The sequence below is a fragment of the Microcaecilia unicolor genome, chromosome 5 (assembly GCF_901765095.1).
Source record: "Microcaecilia unicolor chromosome 5, aMicUni1.1, whole genome shotgun sequence".
Classification (NCBI taxonomy): domain Eukaryota; kingdom Metazoa; phylum Chordata; class Amphibia; order Gymnophiona; family Siphonopidae; genus Microcaecilia; species Microcaecilia unicolor.
In genome coordinates, this window is record NC_044035.1 from 49,246,573 (window position 1) to 49,267,375 (window position 20,803).

Here is a 20,803-nt window from a genome sequence, read left to right on the forward strand (position 1 = left end):
GGTCTAGTGGCCTCTTCATGGCAGGAAAGAGGGGGCATGATAAGGTACAGAAGGGGAGGGGATGTGAATGGAGTCATGTGGGTGGAGGGAAGGAGCTGTAAAAAAAAAAAAAGGTGGGTGGACAGAGGGGAAATACATGGTGGGGGGGGGGGGGGGAGAGAGAGGGAATCTGGCTGTCTTGGGATGGACTCCTCCCTCTCCTTCTCTGCGCATATCCAACAGACTGCCAAGACCTGTCGCTTCTTCCTCTTCAACATCAGCAAAATTCGCCCTTTCCTATCTGAGCAAACCACACGAACTCTCGTCCATGCTCTCATTACCTCTCGCCTTGACTACTGCAACCTACTCCTCACCGGCCTCCCACGTAGCCATCTACCCCCCCTTCAATCCGTTCAGAACGCTGCCGCACGTCTTATATTCCGCCAGAACCGATATACTCACATCACTCCTCTCCTCAAATCACTTCACTGGCTTCCGATCAGATACCGCATACAATTCAAGCTTCTCCTCCTTACCTACAAATGCACCCGGTCTGCGGCTCCTCACTACCTCTCTACCCTCATCTCCCCCTATGTCCCCGCCCATAACCTCCGCTCACAGGACAAATCCCTCCTGTCAGTTCCCTTCTCCACCACTGCCAACTCCAGGCTCCGCTCATTCTGCCTTGCCTCACCCTTTGCCTGGAACAATCTTCCTCAACCCCTACGTCAAGCTCCCTCCCTACCCATTTTCAAATCTCTGCTTTAAACTCACCTCTTCAATGCCGCGTTCGGCACCTAACCTCTCGTGAAATATAGTATCACCTACCAGACGGACTCTACACTTGTCTTTAGATTGTACACCTGTCTTTTTAGATTGTAAGCTCCTTGAGCAGGGACTGTCCTTCCATGTTAAATTGTACAGCGCTGCGTAACCCTAGTAGCGCTTTAGAAATGTTAAGTAGTAGTAGTAGTAGTAGTAGTGGTCAAGGTGGCACTGTGGTGCAGGGGATGTGATGGGGCGGGATGGGGCTGTGAAAGCAGCATGACTGAATTATATTTTGTGTCCTCTTTTTTTTGTTGCTGCAAATATGGTAACACTAAGAATTCTCCATCTCAGACTCAAGAGCAAGCAATTCACAGCCCACAGCCTCTGTCTCTCTGCACCCTCTGGAAAACGTATCCTCCTTTTACTTGATGCCTAATATCCTTCATTCACCGAAATTCAACATCCATCCAATCAGACATCCTTCTCTCACTGAAATTCAATATCCATCTCTGCAATAATTCCATTTCTTTAGTCATTCAACATCCACCTGTTCTTTCTAGCTTTCTGTCAGCCAATTGATCAACATTCAGAAACAAAGACTAATTCTGCCGTGCAGAAGTCTTGTTTCACTGCCTTCAAGTAGTGAATTACTTGTTTACCTATTTATAATAAACAACTGGAAATCAAGAAAAAAGTGAGACTTCCTTTAGGATGTTGGGCTGGTTTAGTTAACTGTGTAGTAATGCATGTCATGAGAACTATATAGTAAAAGGAGGAATAAAAAGAAGGCTCTGCAAAAGGAGAATGATGCAATAAAACAGTTCATAAAGGCTGTGAAGAACACTTTCTCAAAGGAGACACTCTTCTTAAAGATAAAGATGTGCTGTGAGAGGCCTTCCTTCTGTACCATATTTGTATACATGTAACACGTGTTATACACGTTTTTACAAACCGTGCCTAGCCTCTGCAAATTGCATGCATTAGTGCACCATACTAGTGTAAAAAAAGTGATAATAAAAAAATTAGAGCATGTTTTTAAGGCCTTTTCCTTTTAGTTGTTTCGCAGGTTTCGTACGCTAATAATACTTGCAAAAACCTAAAAAGAAAAAGCCCTTAAAACAAATACATTAGAGAGATCCAAGATGGCGTCTAGCTGAACGGACGTGCGCCGAGCTCTCTCCTCTCTCCATTGAAACCTGCACACGGAGATTCGCTTACCGCTATGGGGAAGCGAAAGGGTAAACCCAGTGCACTTGTCTCCGTGCGCAGGGTGGAACCAGCTCCGCTGCGGCAGATGACTCTGGCAGAAGTGGGATTGCTGACGACGGGAGCTGGCGGTTTCGCTACGGGTGGTCCGGATAATCTTACTGACCTGAGCGCCGAGGGAGCCTCGCTGAGCCCTCCCCCAATGGCTGTACCCCCAAGGCCAGGAGAGAGGCAGGATTCAGCGGTGGAACAGAGCGAGAAATCCGGAAGTCGGTCCCCTGCGCTTGTTTGCGGAGACCCCGCTGCTTCCTCAACGCCAGAAGGAACATCTATGCAGGCGAGCGTACTGCCTGCAGTGAATCTGAGCGTGTCCTCTGTCGTGTTGGGAGATTTGAAAAGACCTACAGCTATCACCCTAGAAGTTTTATGGGAAGCGATACAAGGCCTAAATTCCAACGTACAACAGATTGCCCGAATCCTAACGGGAGAACTGGCAGAGGTAAAGCAAACTCAAAAAGATATTTCTCTTAAAGTTGCACAGCATACAATTAAAATGAATGTTTTGGACAATGACTTTAAAGCAGTGAAATCTTCAACAGAAATGTTGATGAAAAGTTTCAACTTCCAGCAGCGTAAAATAGATTTCCTTGAAAACCAAATTTGCATAAATAATTTACGTTTTCTTAATTTTCCCAAATCTCCACTCATCCCAGCACTGGAAATGTTGAGGAAATATGTGCATGAGATATTGGGTGTCCCCTCTGTGGGATTCCCTCCTATTATTAGAGTACAATATATTTCTGGTGCAAGAACGGGTGATATTCCTCAAAATCCTCAAGCTGCTATAAATTTAACTGACTTCCTAGAAAGTTCTATGGAGGCCATAACTGAGAGAACTACACTGCTTGTTACATTTGCTCTGCAAACTGATCGTAATAACATCTTGAGACTTTATTTTCGCCATATGAACTCCACTTTTCTTGGGTCAAAAATACAGATTTTTCCAGACTTTTCCAAGGATACCCAGAGAAGAAGAAAAGTTTTCCTGTTACTAAAAGAAAGAGTTCTCCGCTTAGGTGGAATTTTTCAATTGAGGTTTCCCTGTAAATGTCTTATCACTATTGATTCTATATCATATATTTTCTTTGACCCAGAAAAACTACAAGAATTTATTACTTCTAAAGAATAATGTTGTAATAGGCACTGTATTAGGCGCTATTCGGCTGCGATTTTCCGTCATCTCTCTCTGTTCATTTAAACTGATTGTTTTTTTGATTTTACTTATTTTCCTAGATCTTGGATCATAATTTGTGGTCGATATAATGTAGGAAAATTTCCGCTTTGATTGAATTTCCTTTATTTTTTATCTTGATTGATTTATGTTGTATTGCATAAATGTAAATTTGAATAAAGTATAAATAAAAAAAAAACCAAATACATTAAATTAATGAGTCTTAGTAAAAATAAACTGGTATAGCATATGTTATACACATGGGCGCATTATATACATAAATACGGTAAGCTTGTTAGAATAAGCTATCTGAAAAAGTCATAAAAAGCAGTGCATTCAGAGTGAGGAGATTCTAGCAAAACACAGAAAGGATCTTTCTTAAGATTGTAAAGGAAAAAGTTTACAAGGAAGTTTCTGGCGCCACCCCTGGCTGCCTGAAGTTGTACTCCAAAGGGCTTAGCTACTCCCCACCCCCAATTCCTCTTGTCAGTGTAAATTGAGACCCTGGTACAGTGGCGTACCTAGGGTAGTTGACACCCAGGGCTGGTCATTTTTAACACCCCCCTCCAAAATCCAGTACTAGGCATACAGAGAATACAAAACACTCAGGACCTATAGAGCAATTCTAGCATACCATAAGCAGTCATTTCTACAAGTCACACAAGGAAAAGGAAAGCATCTTAAACACTACAGTGAGCACTAGAACATCAATTCACCTATTGTAAAACAAAACCAGACAGAACAGTACAGATCGTCAATCCTGCAAAGTCAATGCCCAGATTTAGGCACACTGGGCCATATTCTATATCTATGTGCATAAATTATGATTGGATGGCAGATCTGGTGGTGGGAGGCGGGGCTGGTGGTTGGGAGGCGCGGCTAGTGCTGGGCAGACTTATACGGTCTGTGCCCTGAAGAGGACAGGTACAAATCAAAGTAGGGTATACACAAAAAGTAGCACATATAGAGTTTATCTTGTTGGCCAGATTGGATGGACCGTCTTTTTTCTGCCGTCATCTACTATGTTCAGTGAGGATATCCTGTTTCCTGATGGGTTCATCTTGACTGTTGTAATCTGCCTTGGGAAGCCTAGTGTTATAAAGATGATGGAATATATTGAAATTAAATGGAAATAAAATCAAACTCTCCTTTCATTGGGGCACATGGAATCACATCATCTGTTTTATAGAAGTTTACATTTTAGATACATGGATTGTTCTGTTTTGAACACGTTTCAGTGGCAAGTGGTTTTATAAGTCAAAATAAAAACAAATATTTTGTTTCATGTAGATATCTTTTGGTTAAACTAGAGAGCTTTACATTTCTTTAATTACATTCGCTACATATAGTCAATGGAAGAGAATTCCAAAGTTGTGGAGCAACAAAGAAAAAAGCACCATGACGTGTGATTTCTAGTTGGGCAGAATAGGGCCCTGGTAAAACCATGCGGTGATCATTAACAGATCATAAGACACGTGATGAAGAATATGGTATTGTCAAAGAAGAAACGTACAAAAGCGTACCATGTCAGAAAGCTTTCAAAGCCAGAAACACTTCTACCCGTTCTACACCACTCAAGATTTTATAGACCCCAAACATATCCCTCCTCAGCTGTCTGTTTCTCAGCTGTCTGTTTTCCAAGCTGAAGAGCCCTAACCTCTTTAGCCTTTCCTCATATGGGAGGAGTCATCCCCTTTATCATTTTGGTCGCTCTTCTTTGAATCTTTTCTAATTCCGCTATATATTTTTTGAGATAAGGTGGCCAGAATTGAGTATAATACTCAAGATGAGGTCATACCATGGAGCGACACAAAAGCATTATAATATTTTTGGTCTTATTTACCATCTCTCTCCTAATTATTCCTAGCATCCTGTTTGCTTTTTTGGCTGCCGCCACACACTGGGCAGATTTCAGCGTATTGTCTACAATAACACTTAGATCTTTTTTCTTGAGTGCTGACTGTAAGGTGGATCTTAGCATCAGGTAACTATGATGCTAGGATTATTCTTCCCAATGTGCATCACTTTGCATGTGTCCACATTAAATTTCATCTGCCATTTGGATGCCCAGGATTCCAGTTTCCCAAGGTCTTCCTGCAAATTTTCACAGTTCACATGCGTTTTGACATCTTTCAATAGTTTTTATTTTGTCACCTGTACATTTAATCACCTTGCTCGTTGTCCCGTTTTCCAGATCATTTATAAATATGTTAAATAGCACCGGTCCCAGTACAGATCTCTGCGGCACTCCACTATTCACCCTCCTCCACTGAGAAAAATGACAATTTAACTTTGCCTTCTGTTTTCTGTCCTATAACCAATCCCTAATCCACTTAAGGACATTGAGGCTCATTTTCAAAGCACTTAGCCTCCCAAAGTTCCATAGAAACCTATGGAACTTAGCCTTCCAAAGTGCTTTGAAAATATGCCTCATTGTCTCCTATCCCATGACTTAATTTTCTTAGGAGTCTCTCATGAGGAACTTTGTCAAAAGCTTTCTGAAAATCTAGATACACGACATCAACAGGCTCATCTTTATCCACGTTTATTTACGCCTTCAACAAAATGAAGCAAATTGGTGAGGCAAGACTTCCCTAGGCTGAACACATGCTGTCTCTGTCCCATTAAACCACGTTTGTCTATGTGTTATGTAATTTTATTCTTTAGTTTCCACTATTTTTCCCAGCACTGAAGTCATGCTTACCAGTCTGTAATTTCCAGGATTACCCCTGGAACCCTTTTTAAAAATCAGCATTACATTGGCCACCCTCCAATTTTCAGGTACTATGGATGACTTTAACACATTACAGATCACTAATAATAGATCAGCAATTTCACATTTGAGTTCTCTCAGTACCCTGGGGTGATCGCCCACTGATTATCCTTGTTAGTGGCTAGCTGCTAACCAGTTATATCAGATGACATAGTTGGTTATGCATGGATATTCAGTGCCTAACCAGTCATGTTGAACACTCAAAATAGGCCGCTTAAATATCAGCTATCTTTGACAGCTAAAAGGTTAACTGGCTAGTGCTGAATATTGGCATATATGGTTAATGTAATCCGTTGGGTTGGTCGTGAGCCCTTGGGCCCTGGCCGAGGCCAGCAGGACGCTGACCCAGGCCAAGGGGAGACCGACCCACCACCACACACCCCAGCTACACAATACCCTCTAAGCTACCCCTCCCCACAGTCCCTCAGGAAGAAGGGAAATAGGCATACAGGCGGGCCTCGCGGCCGAACCGGAACCCACGCACACAGAGCCACTCGTGCGAGCCTCACGGCTGAACTAGAACCCAATCACACACAGGGAGGGGTGAAAGAACCCAGAGGGCCCCAAGATGCCATACACGCGCTGAACACCAGCAATAGGGCAGAGGGGGAAACAAAGGACCAGAGCGGGCCACGCCCACGCAGGGGACTAGCGCAGGACAGGGGAACTAACACAGCAACCCCCCCCCCCCCCACACCAGGGTAGGAGCCCCAGGCAGAAGCCAGAGGAACCAGACACAAAAGGAAGGCAGAAAGCCTTTGCCTCAAACCCACTGTAGACAGAGGCACATGGAACACAAAGGGTTAAGCTTGTAGAGCCAGCAGAGAGTGCCATAAATCAACAAACAATCAGAGAGAACGCTTCCCCTCCCGAGAGGAAGTGGGGCCCATCCAACATACACACTGGCAGAGGCAGATTACAGAACTACGCACACACACACACAGCAGCAGCTAACCCAGAGGGAAGGAAAAGAATACTCTAATACAACACAGATCCCTGTCAGAACCTAGAGCACGTTCTGAGAGAAACCTATCAGGCTTTCCTGTTACCACCAAGTAAGTAACACAAAAGCAGAGAAACTCTTCAGCTGCAGGCTAAAGTACTATCCCCTGACGTCAGCACCACCTCTGGCAGCCAATCAGAAGAGACGTCCCCCCTCCCCCTCAGCCAAACCGGCAGAATCATAACAGTTAACTTTATAGTGGCCATAATAAACTTGGATATTTAGTGCTGGTCACTGGATATGACCTGGCACTGAATATCCAGGTTTAACGCTGGCGATGGACAGCAAACGAGCTGCTTGCCACTGGCTGTATATCGGGCCCTAAGTTACTTTATGTATATCCTGAGATAACTCGTGAAAGGAACAGGTTTCTGTATGTTTTTCCTTTTTGAACCACAGACTGGATGGACTCTACAGGTCTCTATCTGCCATCACCTACTATGTTATTATGTAATTTAAGGTTTAACTATTTTATTCACGATAAAAAAAAACCCAAAAAACAAAACACACGGCAAGCTTCTGAACAATAACATATAGCAAGGTTGATAATAACTACATGACAACAAAGAAAGAATGAGGAAACAGTGAACAAAGCATCCCACAGCATGACACAAAAGAAACTTATGATCCCAATTTTGCGAACCACCCATAACCACCTGTCCCCATGATTCTTATCCTGTAAGAATACAACCATGATGGTCCGGTGTCTGGACTCTTATGATTTCAGGCCGTCCTAGTAAGATGAACATTCTCAAAATACCCAACCTCCCCCATCCAGGCAGAGGACACCAAGACAGCCTGATAGTAGGCATTTATAATGCATTCTGGAATTTATTTAGCATTGCACTTCTTGCCCTATCCTATATAATAATTCTCACCTCCAACGTTCTGTGCCTGGGACCGTAGCTCCCTAGGCTGGAGGTGGTCTGCTAGGCAGACACGCACTGACGTCATGACAGCTGATTCCTAAGGAGATATTCATGTTTAAAGATCTTCTTTCCTTATTTAGGGGTGATGGGACAATTACTGAAAAACATGGGAGGGGAGGGCAGGGGAGAGAGGAAACATGCTGGACATGGATGGAGGGGAGGGAAGAGATTAAGGAGATGCACATGGATGGGAGGGCAGGGAAGAGAGGAGAAATGCTGGAAATGGATGGCGAAGAGAGGAGATAGAGTAGAATTGCTGGACATGGATGGATGGAGGGGTTGGTGGGGAGAAAGGAGACATGCTGGATTTGGATGGAGGAGAGGGGAGAGAGAATTATTGCTTTATATGGATACAGGAGAGGGAAGAGAGGAGAAATGCTGGACATGGATGGAGGGCAGGAGAGAGAAGTGCTGGACATGAATGGAGGGGAAGAGAGAAAAAAAGAAGAAGATGCACATGGATGGAGATGAGGGAAAGGTAAGAGAGGAGAAAAACTGCACATGGATGGAGAAAACAGGCAAAAGCTGGATCCACGTTATACCTCCTCCAGTCAATTCCACGGAGGACCCAGTTTTTACTTATGGAAGTATGGCAAGAAATGAAGAAGAAAGGAGGAAAGTAAAGAAATAAATGGAAAGGAAGCCCTGGAAACGGAGTTAAGGGAACACACAGACAGCAGCAGAATCAGAGATTGGGACCAATATGGATAAAGTCACCAGACAACAAAGGTAGAAGAAAATCATTTTATTTTTAGTGTTTGGAATATGTCCAATTAGAGAATTTACATCTGCTGTCTTATTTTGCACTGGGTATACTGGAGCTGTAACAGCTTACAGAAATTATTTATAATGAAAAAAACCACGTTATTTTTTTCTCCTATACTAGTATAATATTTTCAATGATGTCTGTTTATATGCGCCATGGCTGGTATGGGGTGTGTGGCTAATGTGGGTGTGGCTATCTTAGTGGTGGAGCCATATGTGGTGCCCCACCCATAATGAGTACCGGCACCTTTTTTTTCTACAAAAAAAGCACTGCTCCAACCACTTTCTTCTCCCAGAGACAGAAGTTTCTGGATCAGGGAGTGGAATGCTGAATGTGACAGCATAACAGATTCTAGCATGGCCACGCAGACTTTAACACCTCTACCTGTGAGCACAGCCTGAAGATGTTCAGAGTAACCCGGTGTATACTGGCCAAAGTCTTTCTTAGGGGAGCACTAAGTGAAGAGTTTCTTGATTTGTTCCCTTAGGTGCAATAAGCTCTTAACAAGATGAAACCTTAAGTGTATTAGACTGTACACATAAGAAACAGCAGTATTTTATGAGGAGTTTGAATAAGAAATTGCTTCACCTTTGTTAATGCAATCAGTCATCACAAGGTTGCCTTCCTCAACAATTCTAATTTAACCTGTAATGTTACTACACCTTTTCAGTTCCCTTTGTTTAAAGTAAAATGTACAAAAAAACGCCAGACCACCCAAAATACAGCAGCCAGATTGATATGCAGCAAAACACGATTTGAAAGTGCAAAACCCCTTCGAGAAAAGCTGCACTGGCTCCCAATCAAAGAACAGATCATCTTCAAAATCTGCACTTTAGTCCCTAAAATTATATATGGCGTAGTCCCAGGATACATGATAGACCTTATAGATCGACCAATAAGAAACAGAGTCGGATCATCAAGATCATACCTAAACCTACACTACCCAAATTGTAAAGGGCTGAAATAGAAAACATCTCACGCATCCGGCTTCTCCTACATAAGCGCACAACTATGGAATGGCCTCCCAAAAGTGGTGAAAACAATCCATGACCACCTGAACTTCAGGAAATCACTAAAAACCAACCTCTTGAAAAAGGCCTATCCCAATGACCCCATGTAAACCTCTTCACCCAGGAACATAACATGACTAATGATCGTACCGGACATCACGCAATCTTCATCCCTTCCGATCCTCCACATATACCTTATTCGATCTCTATACAACCTGTATTTGTTATCAACCGACTGGGCAAACGCCTTTGACGGTATTATGTAAGCCACATTGAGCCTGCAAATAGGTGGGAAAATGTGGGGTACAAATGCAAATTAAAAAAAAAATAAAGTTGTCAAGTTAAAAAAACAAACAAACAAACCTTTTGTTTTTGACCTTTTAAGGCACTGGGCTGAAAGAGGGTGCAGGGTGGGAGAAAGGGGGAGGGAGAAGAGAGAAAGAAGATGCTGGACAAAGGGGGGGGGGGCCCAGCTGATAGTTTGCAGGGGGGCGCCAGAGACCCAAGCACCGGCCCTCTTCTATTTACATTGAAGATGCTATTAATACTATAGTTGTACTAATTAGTAAAGATCAGATGTTGTGAAACAGTTGGTTGGGCTCCTTGACATTTAAAACCAAGGTTTGAATTGCTTGCCATATGTGGAGGAACAGTACAAGAGTTTGTATATTTTTGTGCCTTGTAATGCTGATTACTTAGCCTTGAATTTTGGAACAGTTCCTCATTTAAGGATACATACAAAAGCTCCCAGTCCTTGTTTGTTGCTGTCTGTGTTTGACTTGTACAGAAACAGACTTTGGCCAAATAAATGTTTTCAATGCTTACACTCTTGTTTGGTGTCTGAATATGCCACAGTTGGAAAATTCCCTGCTATGGTATTAGGTTTTTGCTCAAGTACTGAGGAAATCCTTCTTTCCTGTTTGAAGTGTTCTCAGGTTCTTTCTCTAACTTTGACATAAATCTCTCTCTTTCCTGTTTGACAGATCCATTTTTCAGTAATTGTCCCATCACCCCTAAATAAGGAAAGAAGATCTTTAAACATGAATATCTCCTTAGGAATCAAATTTTTAAAAAAATCAAAACCAAAAAGGGACTTTCAATTTTGTTTCTAGCTGCCATCTGCTGCTATAAAATAACTTGCTAGTTTCTCTGCTGCACTTTTTTTTTCATGTCCTGGAATAGTCTTTACAAGATTTTTTTTTTAAATCCTTCTACTACTAATTGCTTCTCTCCATACATTATTAGGGTAATTTTACAAAACATTTTCCTCATGTAAATCATTTTTATGTGTGGAAAAAGGCCATTACATGCATAAAATGTAGGAGCACAGCAAGACTGTGCCTCCTTTCATGTGATCTTTGTATCGGCATTATCCGGGGCAGAGCTATAACGTACATGTGTATTATATAAAATGCATGTGTACCCACACAGAGTACACACACCTTCTTCAAAGTAGGTGTAAAATCTGTGTGTGAATATTTGTGTGCTACTGGAATCGTCTCTGGGTGTTTATTTTATAATTATGCACCCTTTTCCAACTTTGATATAGGTGTTCTGCAATAAATCTTGTCCCCAATTATATCAATGTGATGTCTGCACAGAATTCTAAAGACAGGCTGCATGAGTCCCCAATTTACTCAAATTCATTCACAGAGTAAGGGATCTCACAAATTCACAATATTATCTCCTGAGCACATACATATCCTTGTGAATTCTCACATAAATATGCACGATTCATAATGCCTGGTTTCCTTTTATAGTTAAGAAATTTATATGACTACTAACCAATGGGAGGGAAGTTTTCAAACATGCTCTTACCTTCCTTAGATTTCTGCTGAAATAAACTGGCCTGTTCGCTGTTTCCCCATACAAAAGAAAAAGAGACTCTACGTGTCAGTGGGTGCACTACTATGCAGCAGAAGAGAAACTAAAAAGGGTAAGTCTATGTGCTTTGAAAATGAGCACTATAGGCATGTCTAAAAATAAATAAGTTCCAGAATTACTGGCAAGAGAGGAAGTATGGAACTCTGGAAGTCTGACTGATAGGCAGACGGAGCCTCCAACCTCTTCGGACATGGGGAGGGGGAACAGAAGCAGATAAATGGTGACAGAAAATGGGTAGGAAGGTGGAACTTGCCTTCAGCAAATGGCAAGATACGGTGAGATCCTATATCTGAAGGGTACCTTTTTCTTGACTTAAGCCATATTAGAGGACAGCTGAGAAATGAGCTAGGACAAGGTTATCACTTACTGATTATACAGATTTAGCTGTGGCATGGTGTTTCAGAGGCAAGAAATAACTCTTTTTTGCAGCTGTCAGAAGCAACGCTGTTCTTTAGCACCAGTTTTAACTGTACCCCTGTTAACCGTGTCAGGAGCTCCACTGTTTTTCAGTACTGCAAAGATTGGAAGACACCAGCCTACTGACTACTGAATCAGCAGCATTCAAGGCAACACTGGTTTGGCATGCGTTTCAAGCAGAAGAACTATGCTAGGCTCTAACATATGGACTGCTGACTCAGAAACAGCAGTGGCGTGGGGCACATTTAAAGGGAAAGAAACACACAGACATAGTGATCTTATAAAGTTTGATGCTCTCAGTGAAATAAGTGAACACTATCTCTTGAGTTATCTTTCCACGAATAACACTGCTTATAGAGTTTAACAAAGCTGTATTATTCATTTTGCATAATAATGAGCTTCTCTGCAGGCGTTTAAAAGCTTTGCAGCTCATCATTATTTAATGTGCAATGCAGAAACAAATCTCATATTAAGCTGTGTTATTGGCAAATAATGCACACTGCTGTCTTAATGTGGCTTAGTAAATAGATGCCTAAGTTATTAACAGTATTGACACATCAACTTCTAAGACTAGATTTTGTAAGTTTTTGCTGTCTGCCTTATGTTGATGGTTTTTCTGTTTCTAGATTCTTCCTACTTTATCTATTTTTCATTTTATACCTCAAAAACAAAATTTGTACTACTGTTGAATAATACCCTCTCTAATTTCTTCTCATTATGAATGACAGTCTTTACCAAAGTATTGACAGGGTTTCTTTTTTCTTTTCACATCAGTACCATGTACTGGCACCTTTTCATGGTTTGCTAAAACTGACCCATATTCCCCAAGTGTTAAATAAAAGAACCCAGGCCTCACATATCCTAGACATACACACAGAGAATGCACCATAAAAAGCAAGGAAGGGGCCTCTTCTCATCGTCTACCCCAAAACTGTGCACTGCAACAGCTGCACTCTGTGGCTTCTAGCTCCAAGCTAGATATACCTCAGTTGCTCTGCCCCACTCCCTTCTCCTTCCAGCAGCCTCTAGGCAATGCCTGTGGGCCATGAAAGCTGCAGTGCCTTCAGCCAATCCTCATGGGCTTACAGAAGAAGCAATGCCCAGCCTATCTCAGCAGGTCCATGAAAGATCATCATAATTCTGAGTGAGAATGTGGACACATATGCTGCAGCCACAGAGTCAGCCCATCCATTAGGCAAGACTATGTAGTTGCCTAGGGCAGCAGCTTCTGTGGGGGGGGGGGGGGGGGGAGCTGCAGTTAAAGCAAAGCAATAGATCTCGACAGCCAGACAAATTCAAAGAACTATCAATATATATTTTATATGCAGGAAGGGTGAAAATTTTTCAAACAATTCACGGACTCACATATATACTTAAAAGCATGTCATCATGGACCGTTTTGTGAGGACTCCAGAACACAGTTATGAGACTGGGAGTGGTCCCTTAGGAAACGCTGGCGTTTTGGAGGAAGTATCGGCGCTTTCAGGGCATGATGTTACGCTGAGCCCCAATCTGAGAACTTCGCCCCCGCAACCACAGCGGGCTAGCTCCCCCTCCAAGGGATCGAAAGGGTCTACACCATTGAGTGGAGTGGACCCAGATGCGAGTGAAGCTCAGGAGAACCATCTTGTGAGGGAGATGGGTGGGGAGTTGGAACCCCCCCCCCCCCCAAGGTGAGCAGTCCTGTTACAACAGGAGCGGGTCAACGAGGAGCTGAACATGGGAAGAATCCAGAACCTTTGGTGAATATGCCCCCTGGGATACTGAAAAAACCGGCAGAGGTAACTTTGGATTCCTTGTGGGATTTAATTTCTCAATTGGCACAAACTTTTCTACAACAGACTAGTTCAGTCTCGCAAAAAGTTGTAGAGATTGAACATAGACTGGGAAAAAATGAAAGAGAAATAAAATCTTTTTCTGAATGACTTGAGACTATGGAAAAAAATATTTCAAATATGGGAAATTTACAAACAGCAATGTTAAAAGATATTTCAATTTTGAGAAGTAAAATGGAAATATATGATAATCATATAAGAAATTGTAATCTTAGGTTTATAAATTTTCCAATGATAAAAATGGTGAAACCACTCGATATGCTAAAAAGATATCTTCAAGAAATATTAGAAATACCTGAAACAAGTTTACCTCCTTTCACTCAAGTGTATTATATATCCCAAAGAGAACCGGATCAACAACAGCAACAAAATCCCCTAGACGTGACTGCCCTCCTGGAAACTTTGGTAGCCACAGTAGCTTTACAGTAGCTTTACTGCCCGACAAACAATGGCTTTTTCGAATGTTTTTTCAGAATAAAGATAAATTATTTTTGAGCCTAAAAATACTTTTGTTTCCCCAACGTCTCGAGAGATACACAGAGAAGGCACAGGCAATTTTTGTTATTGAAACCTGCTGTTTTGCAGCTAGGAGGCACATTCTATCTTAGATTTCCTTGTAAACGTATTGTACAATACAATATGGTTAAATATGGGTTTATGGAACCTTCCCATTTAACATCTTTTGTTGCCTCTAAGAAGTTGAAGGAGTTTAATTATTTAATTCTCTGTTCTTCCTAGGTGATATTTTGCTTAGAAATTATTTTCCTTTAAATTCCTCCTAATTTAGCGATCTTGAATTCCAAATATAAAGTGGACTTGAGTGTTATTACATATGATATATTATATTATTATTTCTTAACTAATATGATTGTTATAACACTTTTCCGGATCAAGTGTATATTCTTGAACTATGACTTAAATGTATAAAGAAAAAAAAAAGAAAAGAAAAGAAAAAGCATGTCATCATGGGTGGATTAGGGTCCTGAAAATTAATTAAGGAGACTGTAAGGCTGAAAGTTTGCCTATGGTGCCCAGTACCACCGGCCCTGTGCAACCAATATATTAAAGCTTGTCCCCTTCAAAACTCAGAAGACACCGGCTGCTGAGGCCAGAGCTGTAGCACCATACTGTCCCTGTCATGGTCAGTCAATTCCCCTCTCTGGAAGAATCTTCATAGCTGCCCTATAAAATGAGTTGAAGGGCTGCCCTGGAAAAAAGTAGGAAAAGGAATTTAGGAAGAGAAGCGGGGGAGGCCAGAGCTGAAGCTGGCCTTCTGATGGAAAAGAGAGGGACTGAGCTTGAATACTGGGAAGAAGAGAGGTGAGAAAAGGGGAGGAAGGCTTCCTGTCTCTCACCTAACCCCTTCCTCCAGCAGGCAGGCTGATTTCCCCCCTTTCTTCCCTTGTGTGCCCAATGCCACCCCCTAAAGAATAAGAGGCCTGATGCTGAGCACCCAAGAGAAATAGAAGAGATTCAAATGGGGTAGCAAGATAAAGGGTAGAGTAGTGCGAGAGGCACAATTTTAGAGCTACTGGACCTGGACCTCTTTTGTTTTCCTTTTAAGCATGTGGAGAAGAGTATTATTATCATCATATTTTGGTGGGCTGGTGGCCTTATATTGGGGCTGCTGTGCTTCAGTAGTTTTTTTGTGTGCAGGGGTTCATATATTTGGACAGCTAAATCCCCATTGTTATTGGAGGGGAGGGGTTTAAAGCCTAAAATCAAAAATGTCCAGACAACAAAAGATGAAAACATGTTTTAGTTTTGGTTTAATGATTTGAATATGTAAGCTTTGAGGATATGAACGTGCAGAATCTCCAATATCTTTGTATTTCGCACAGCATAGGAGGAAATGCTTTTCTGTTCCCAATTCTCTAGTTTTATACTGCATGCCATGTCTGGCTTCTTGGCGTTTCCAGTTCAGTTTTTGTCTTCTATTTCTAATTTGTGGTCATGTATTTATGGTCAGTATTTAGAGAGGATCTATGTGTTGCACATGTGACCGAAGTGAGGTATTTTGCAACAACTTAGTTTCTGTGTAGGGATTTATAGAAGTGCACCTTGTTCTCGTTTCCCAATAAGACATTGTTGATGTTCAGGAACTAGTGAAATATTAGCAATACTGCCTTTTCATAGACTGACTAGTTGTAGGGGGTATGGTTATTGTGGGGGCAGATCCCTAAGGATGGCACTGCACGTGAGGACAGCCATCTTTTTTCTGGAAAAAAAACAAGAACATTGAGTATAGCCAAAAATTTAGTTACCCAGTTAGCAACGTATAAGTGTTTTGTACACATGAACTTTCTTGGTGTTGTAGTAGTTTGCAGGTGATAATGTAATCTCATTAAACTTTGAAGCATATTATCCTAGAAGCTGGGCATCTTATGGCAATACTTACACATAAAGATCCATTGGAAACTCTTTCATCATGTGTGTCACAATGAACTCCACTACCAAGTCTATAAAGAAATTAATAGAGAATTAAAGCCATCAGCATGCCATTTGAAAATCTGTTTTCCTAAAATATATCACAGACATCATCTTAAGAGATATCACAGATTTCAAAATGATAAAAAAATAGCAACTTCAATAATGCAAAATCATTAAAAAGAAAGACACATTCTTACTTCCTAGTCAGCATGATCACTTGGGCACATTTAGGACCTATGCACTTAAAGCTTCTGCTAAATAGGAAGTACTGTTTAACACATGATCAATGAAAAGAAGCAATATATACTGAAATCCAGACTTGAAATAAAAGGGAAACATGAAGTATTGATCCCACCTCCCAATTAAGCTTCATATCCCGGGAGCCGGTTGATATTGTATATCTGGATTTTCAGAAGGCGTTTGACAAAGTGCCGCACGAAAGACTCCTGAAGAAATTGCAGAGTCATGGAATCGGAGGTAGGGTATTATTATGGATTAAGAACTGGTTGAAAGATAGGAAGCAGAGAGTAGGATTGCGTGGCCAGTATTCTCAGTGGAGGAGGGTAGTTAGTGGGGTCCCGCAGGGGTCTGTGCTGGGTCCGTTGCTTTTTAATGTATTTATAAATGACCTAGAGATGGGAATAACTAGTGAGGTAATTAAATTCGCCGATGACACAAAATTATTCAGGGTCGTCAAGTCGCAGGAGGAATGTGAACGATTACAGGAGGACCTTGCGAGACTGGGAGAATGGGCGTGCAAGTGGCAGATGAAGTTCAATGTTGACAAGTGCAAAGTGATGCATGTGGGTAAGAGGAACCCGAATTATAGCTACGTCTTGCAAGGTTCCGCGTTAGGAGTTACGGATCAAGAAAGGGATCTGGGTGTCGTCGTCGATGATACGCTGAAACCTTCTGCTCAGTGTGCTGCTGCGGCTAGGAAAGCGAATAGAATGTTGGGTGTTATTAGGAAGGGTATGGAGTCCAGGTGTGTGGATGTTATAATGCCGTTGTATCGCTCCATGGTGCGACCGCACCTGGAGTATTGTGTTCAGTACTGGTCTCCGTATCTCAAAAAAGATATAGTAGAATTGGAAAAGGTACAGCGAAGGGCGACGAAAATGATAGTGGGGATGGGACGACTTTCCTATGAAGAGAGGCTGAGAAGGCTAGGGCTTTTCAGCTTGGAGAAGAGACGGCTGAGGGGAGATATGATAGAAGTGTATAAAATAATGAGTGGAATGGATCGGGTGGATGTGAAGCGACTGTTCACGCTATCCAAAAATACTAGGACTAGAGGGCATGAGTTGAAGCTACAGTGTGGTAAATTTAAAACGAATCGGAGAAAATTTTTCTTCACCCAACGTGTAATTAGACTCTGGAATTCGTTGCCGGAGAACGTGGTACGGGCGGTTAGCTTGACGGAGTTTAAAAAGGGGTTAGATAGATTCCTAAAGGACAAGTCCATAGACCGCTATTAAATGGACTTGGAAAAATTCCGCATTTTTAGGTATAACTTGTCTGGAATGTTTTTACGTTTGGGGAGCGTGCCAGGTGCCCTTGACCTGGATTGGCCACTGTCGGTGACAGGATGCTGGGCTAGATGGACCTTTGGTCTTTCCCAGTATGGCACTACTTATGTACTTATGTACTTATCCCACTGAGTCAGAGTCAGTACCACCAAACATGAGCCCTGATTCTCCCCCATCAAGTCAAATCTAATCTGCTCGTTCAAGGATTATCACCACTATCAATACCCCTCCATCCCCAACAGACTGATTCAGAATCCCCTCAAAGAAGTAACCCATATGCCAGACCTCCACTCATCCCTCAGGAATGATATTTACCATTCCAGGGAGTCCCAATCTGTGTTGGAATGAGAGATGAAAGAGCTAAGGACCTGTTGGCATAGCTTAATCATTATTACATGGTATGAATAGTGTACCATACTATTTTGCATGTGCCTACTTAAGCCTTATTGCATAAAATGCAACTCCTTTTACATCTAAGTATTTATCAGATTTAGGGAGCAAATCTATGAACTAGCGCCTATAGGCATGTGCCACTTAGGTATGTCCAAAGTGCCATTTATTGACAGATGCCTATGTACACTAGGCACTGTTCTATAAGATAGCACTTAACTGCAAGGGGGGCGTACACACAAAGCATGGGTAGACCATGGACATGTCTACCAAGTTACACACATAGTTTATAAAGCACTATAAATAACACATGTCACTTGAAACCCTAGGCACACCAACTTATACCTGCCATTGACATGCTGTAAGAGGGAACGTCTAAACATGGACGAATCAATGACGACTTGTATCAGTATTCTGCGCCAAGATGCTGTTATAGAATTGGTGCTAAGCACAAGGCATTGGCGTGCCTAGACTAGGTGCCAATTTATAGAGTTGCTGCCTTAGAGTGACAACTAAGGTCTGAGAGGACAGGGTTAGCATGCCTACTATGCCATTTTAGAGCATAGGCTACTTTTTGTTTAGCATACTAAATATTGATGGTGTGCACGCTATACTTTGTTTATAATGATGAAATGAAGAATCACTCATTTCTATATTTACATCTATCTATATCTATACACACACATACCCCCTCATTCTATAACTAGTTACCTAAACGTAGGTGCTATTTGTGTGCTCAGTGCTATGTTAACTTGTATAAAATAGATGCTCAACTTGATTAGTGCACAACTGCAATGGGATGTGTCTCAACTTACGTGCATAACTTATAGAATACTAAAAGTTACACGCATAGCTTGCTGCACTTAGGTGTGTCTATTTATACCTGCCATTCGTGTGAGCGCCAAAAAATAAGTATGCTGATGCTGACCTATGCTAGAATTCAATAATGGCATCTTTGTGCCTTCATGCCATTATAGAATTAGTGGTCAGCATGTGGTATCGAGGAGCCTACTTTGTAGTACACAGTTATAGAGTTGCCCCATATTGTGGCCAGTTGTGTCTTTCATCCTGATGGCAGTCGCGTCACAGGCTTGATCAAGCACTTGATCACCAGTCTCTTAAATTGGTGCTTCTCAACCCACTCCTGGAGGCATGCCTAGCTAGTTGGGTTTTCAGTATAGCTACAATGAATATGAAATAAATTTGCATATTATTGGATACCCACTGTATGCAGCTCTATCTCATACATATTCATTATGTTAATCCGGAAAACCCAACTGTTTTAAAGTACCTCCGATTCACATGCTTTACTACATTTTTAATATTCAAGCCAGGAGCCTAAGAAATAAGATGGGGGAGTTAGAATATATTGCACTAAATGAAAAATTAGATATAATAGGCATCTCTGAGACCTGGTGGAAGGAGGATAACCAGTGGGACACTGTCATACCGGGGTACAAATTATATCGTAGTGATAGGGTGAATCGGATTGGTGGAGGGGTAGCATTGTATATTAACGAGAGCCTTGAATCAAATAGATTGAAAATTCTGCAGGAAACAAAACACTCCTTGGAATCACTGTGGATTGAAATTCCATGTGCAAAGGGGAAAAGGATAGTGATAGGAGTGTACTACCGTCCGCTTGGCCAGGACGAACAGACGGATGCGGAAATGTTAAAGGAAATCAGGGACGCAAACAAACTGGGCAACACAATAATAATGGGGGATTTCAATTACCCGCATATAGACTGGGTTAATGTAACATCTGTACACGCAAGGGACATAAGATTTCTTGATGAAATCAAGGACAGCTTCATGGAACAGCTAGTTCAGGAGCCGACAAGAGAAGGAAAAATACTAGACTTAGTCCTTAGTGGTGCTCATGATCTAGTGCAGGGGGTAACGGTACGAGGGCCGCTTGACAACAGTGATCATAATATGATCGGTTTTGATATTGGCATTGAAGGAAGTGAAACTAGGAAATCAAGTACGCTAGCGTTTAACTATAGAAAAGGTGATTACGACAAAATGAGAAAAATGGTGAAAAAAAGACTGAAAGGAGCAGCTCGCAGAGTAAAAAACTTGCGTCAGGCGTGGATGCTGTTTAAAAACACCATCCTGGAGGTTCAGGACAAATATATTCCACGTATTAGAAAAAAGGGAAAAAAAGACTAAACGTCAGCCGGCGTGGCTAAACAGTAAGATAAAGGAAGTCATTAGAGCCAAAAAACAATCCTTCAGAAAGTGGAGAAGAGAACCAACTGAAAGTAACAGGATAGATCATAAGGAATGCCAAGCCAAATGCAAAGCGGAGATAAGGAGGGCAAAAAAAGGACTTTGAGAAGAAATTAGCGTTGGAAGCAAAAATACATAGTAAAAATTTTTTTAGATACATTAAAAGCAGGAAACCGGCCAAAGAGTCGGTTGGGCCACTGGACGAAAATGGTGTTAAAGGGGCGATCAGGGAGGACAAAGCCGTAGCGGAGAAATTAAATGAATTCTTTGCTTCGGTCTTCACCGAGGAGGATTTGGGGGGGACACCGGTGCCGGAAAGAATATTTGAAGCGGGGGAGTCGGAGAAACTAAACGAATTCTCTGTAACCTTGGAGGATGTAATGGGTCAGTTCAGCAAGCTGAAGAGTAGTAAATCACC

At 41.9% G+C, this 20,803-nt stretch overlaps 1 protein-coding gene across 3 annotated transcripts in view; it reads right to left on the bottom strand.

The window, feature by feature from the left end:
• ARMH3 (armadillo like helical domain containing 3) overlaps window positions 1-20,803 on the bottom strand; it is a 269,393-nt gene that overhangs the window by 112,825 nt on the left and 135,765 nt on the right. For all 3 annotated transcript variants that reach the window (XM_030202857.1, XM_030202858.1, XM_030202856.1), the window contains exon 19: window positions 16,200-16,260. In XM_030202857.1, the coding sequence (XP_030058717.1) occupies window positions 16,200-16,260 (61 nt within the window). The remainder of the gene's footprint in view (window positions 1-16,199; window positions 16,261-20,803) is intronic.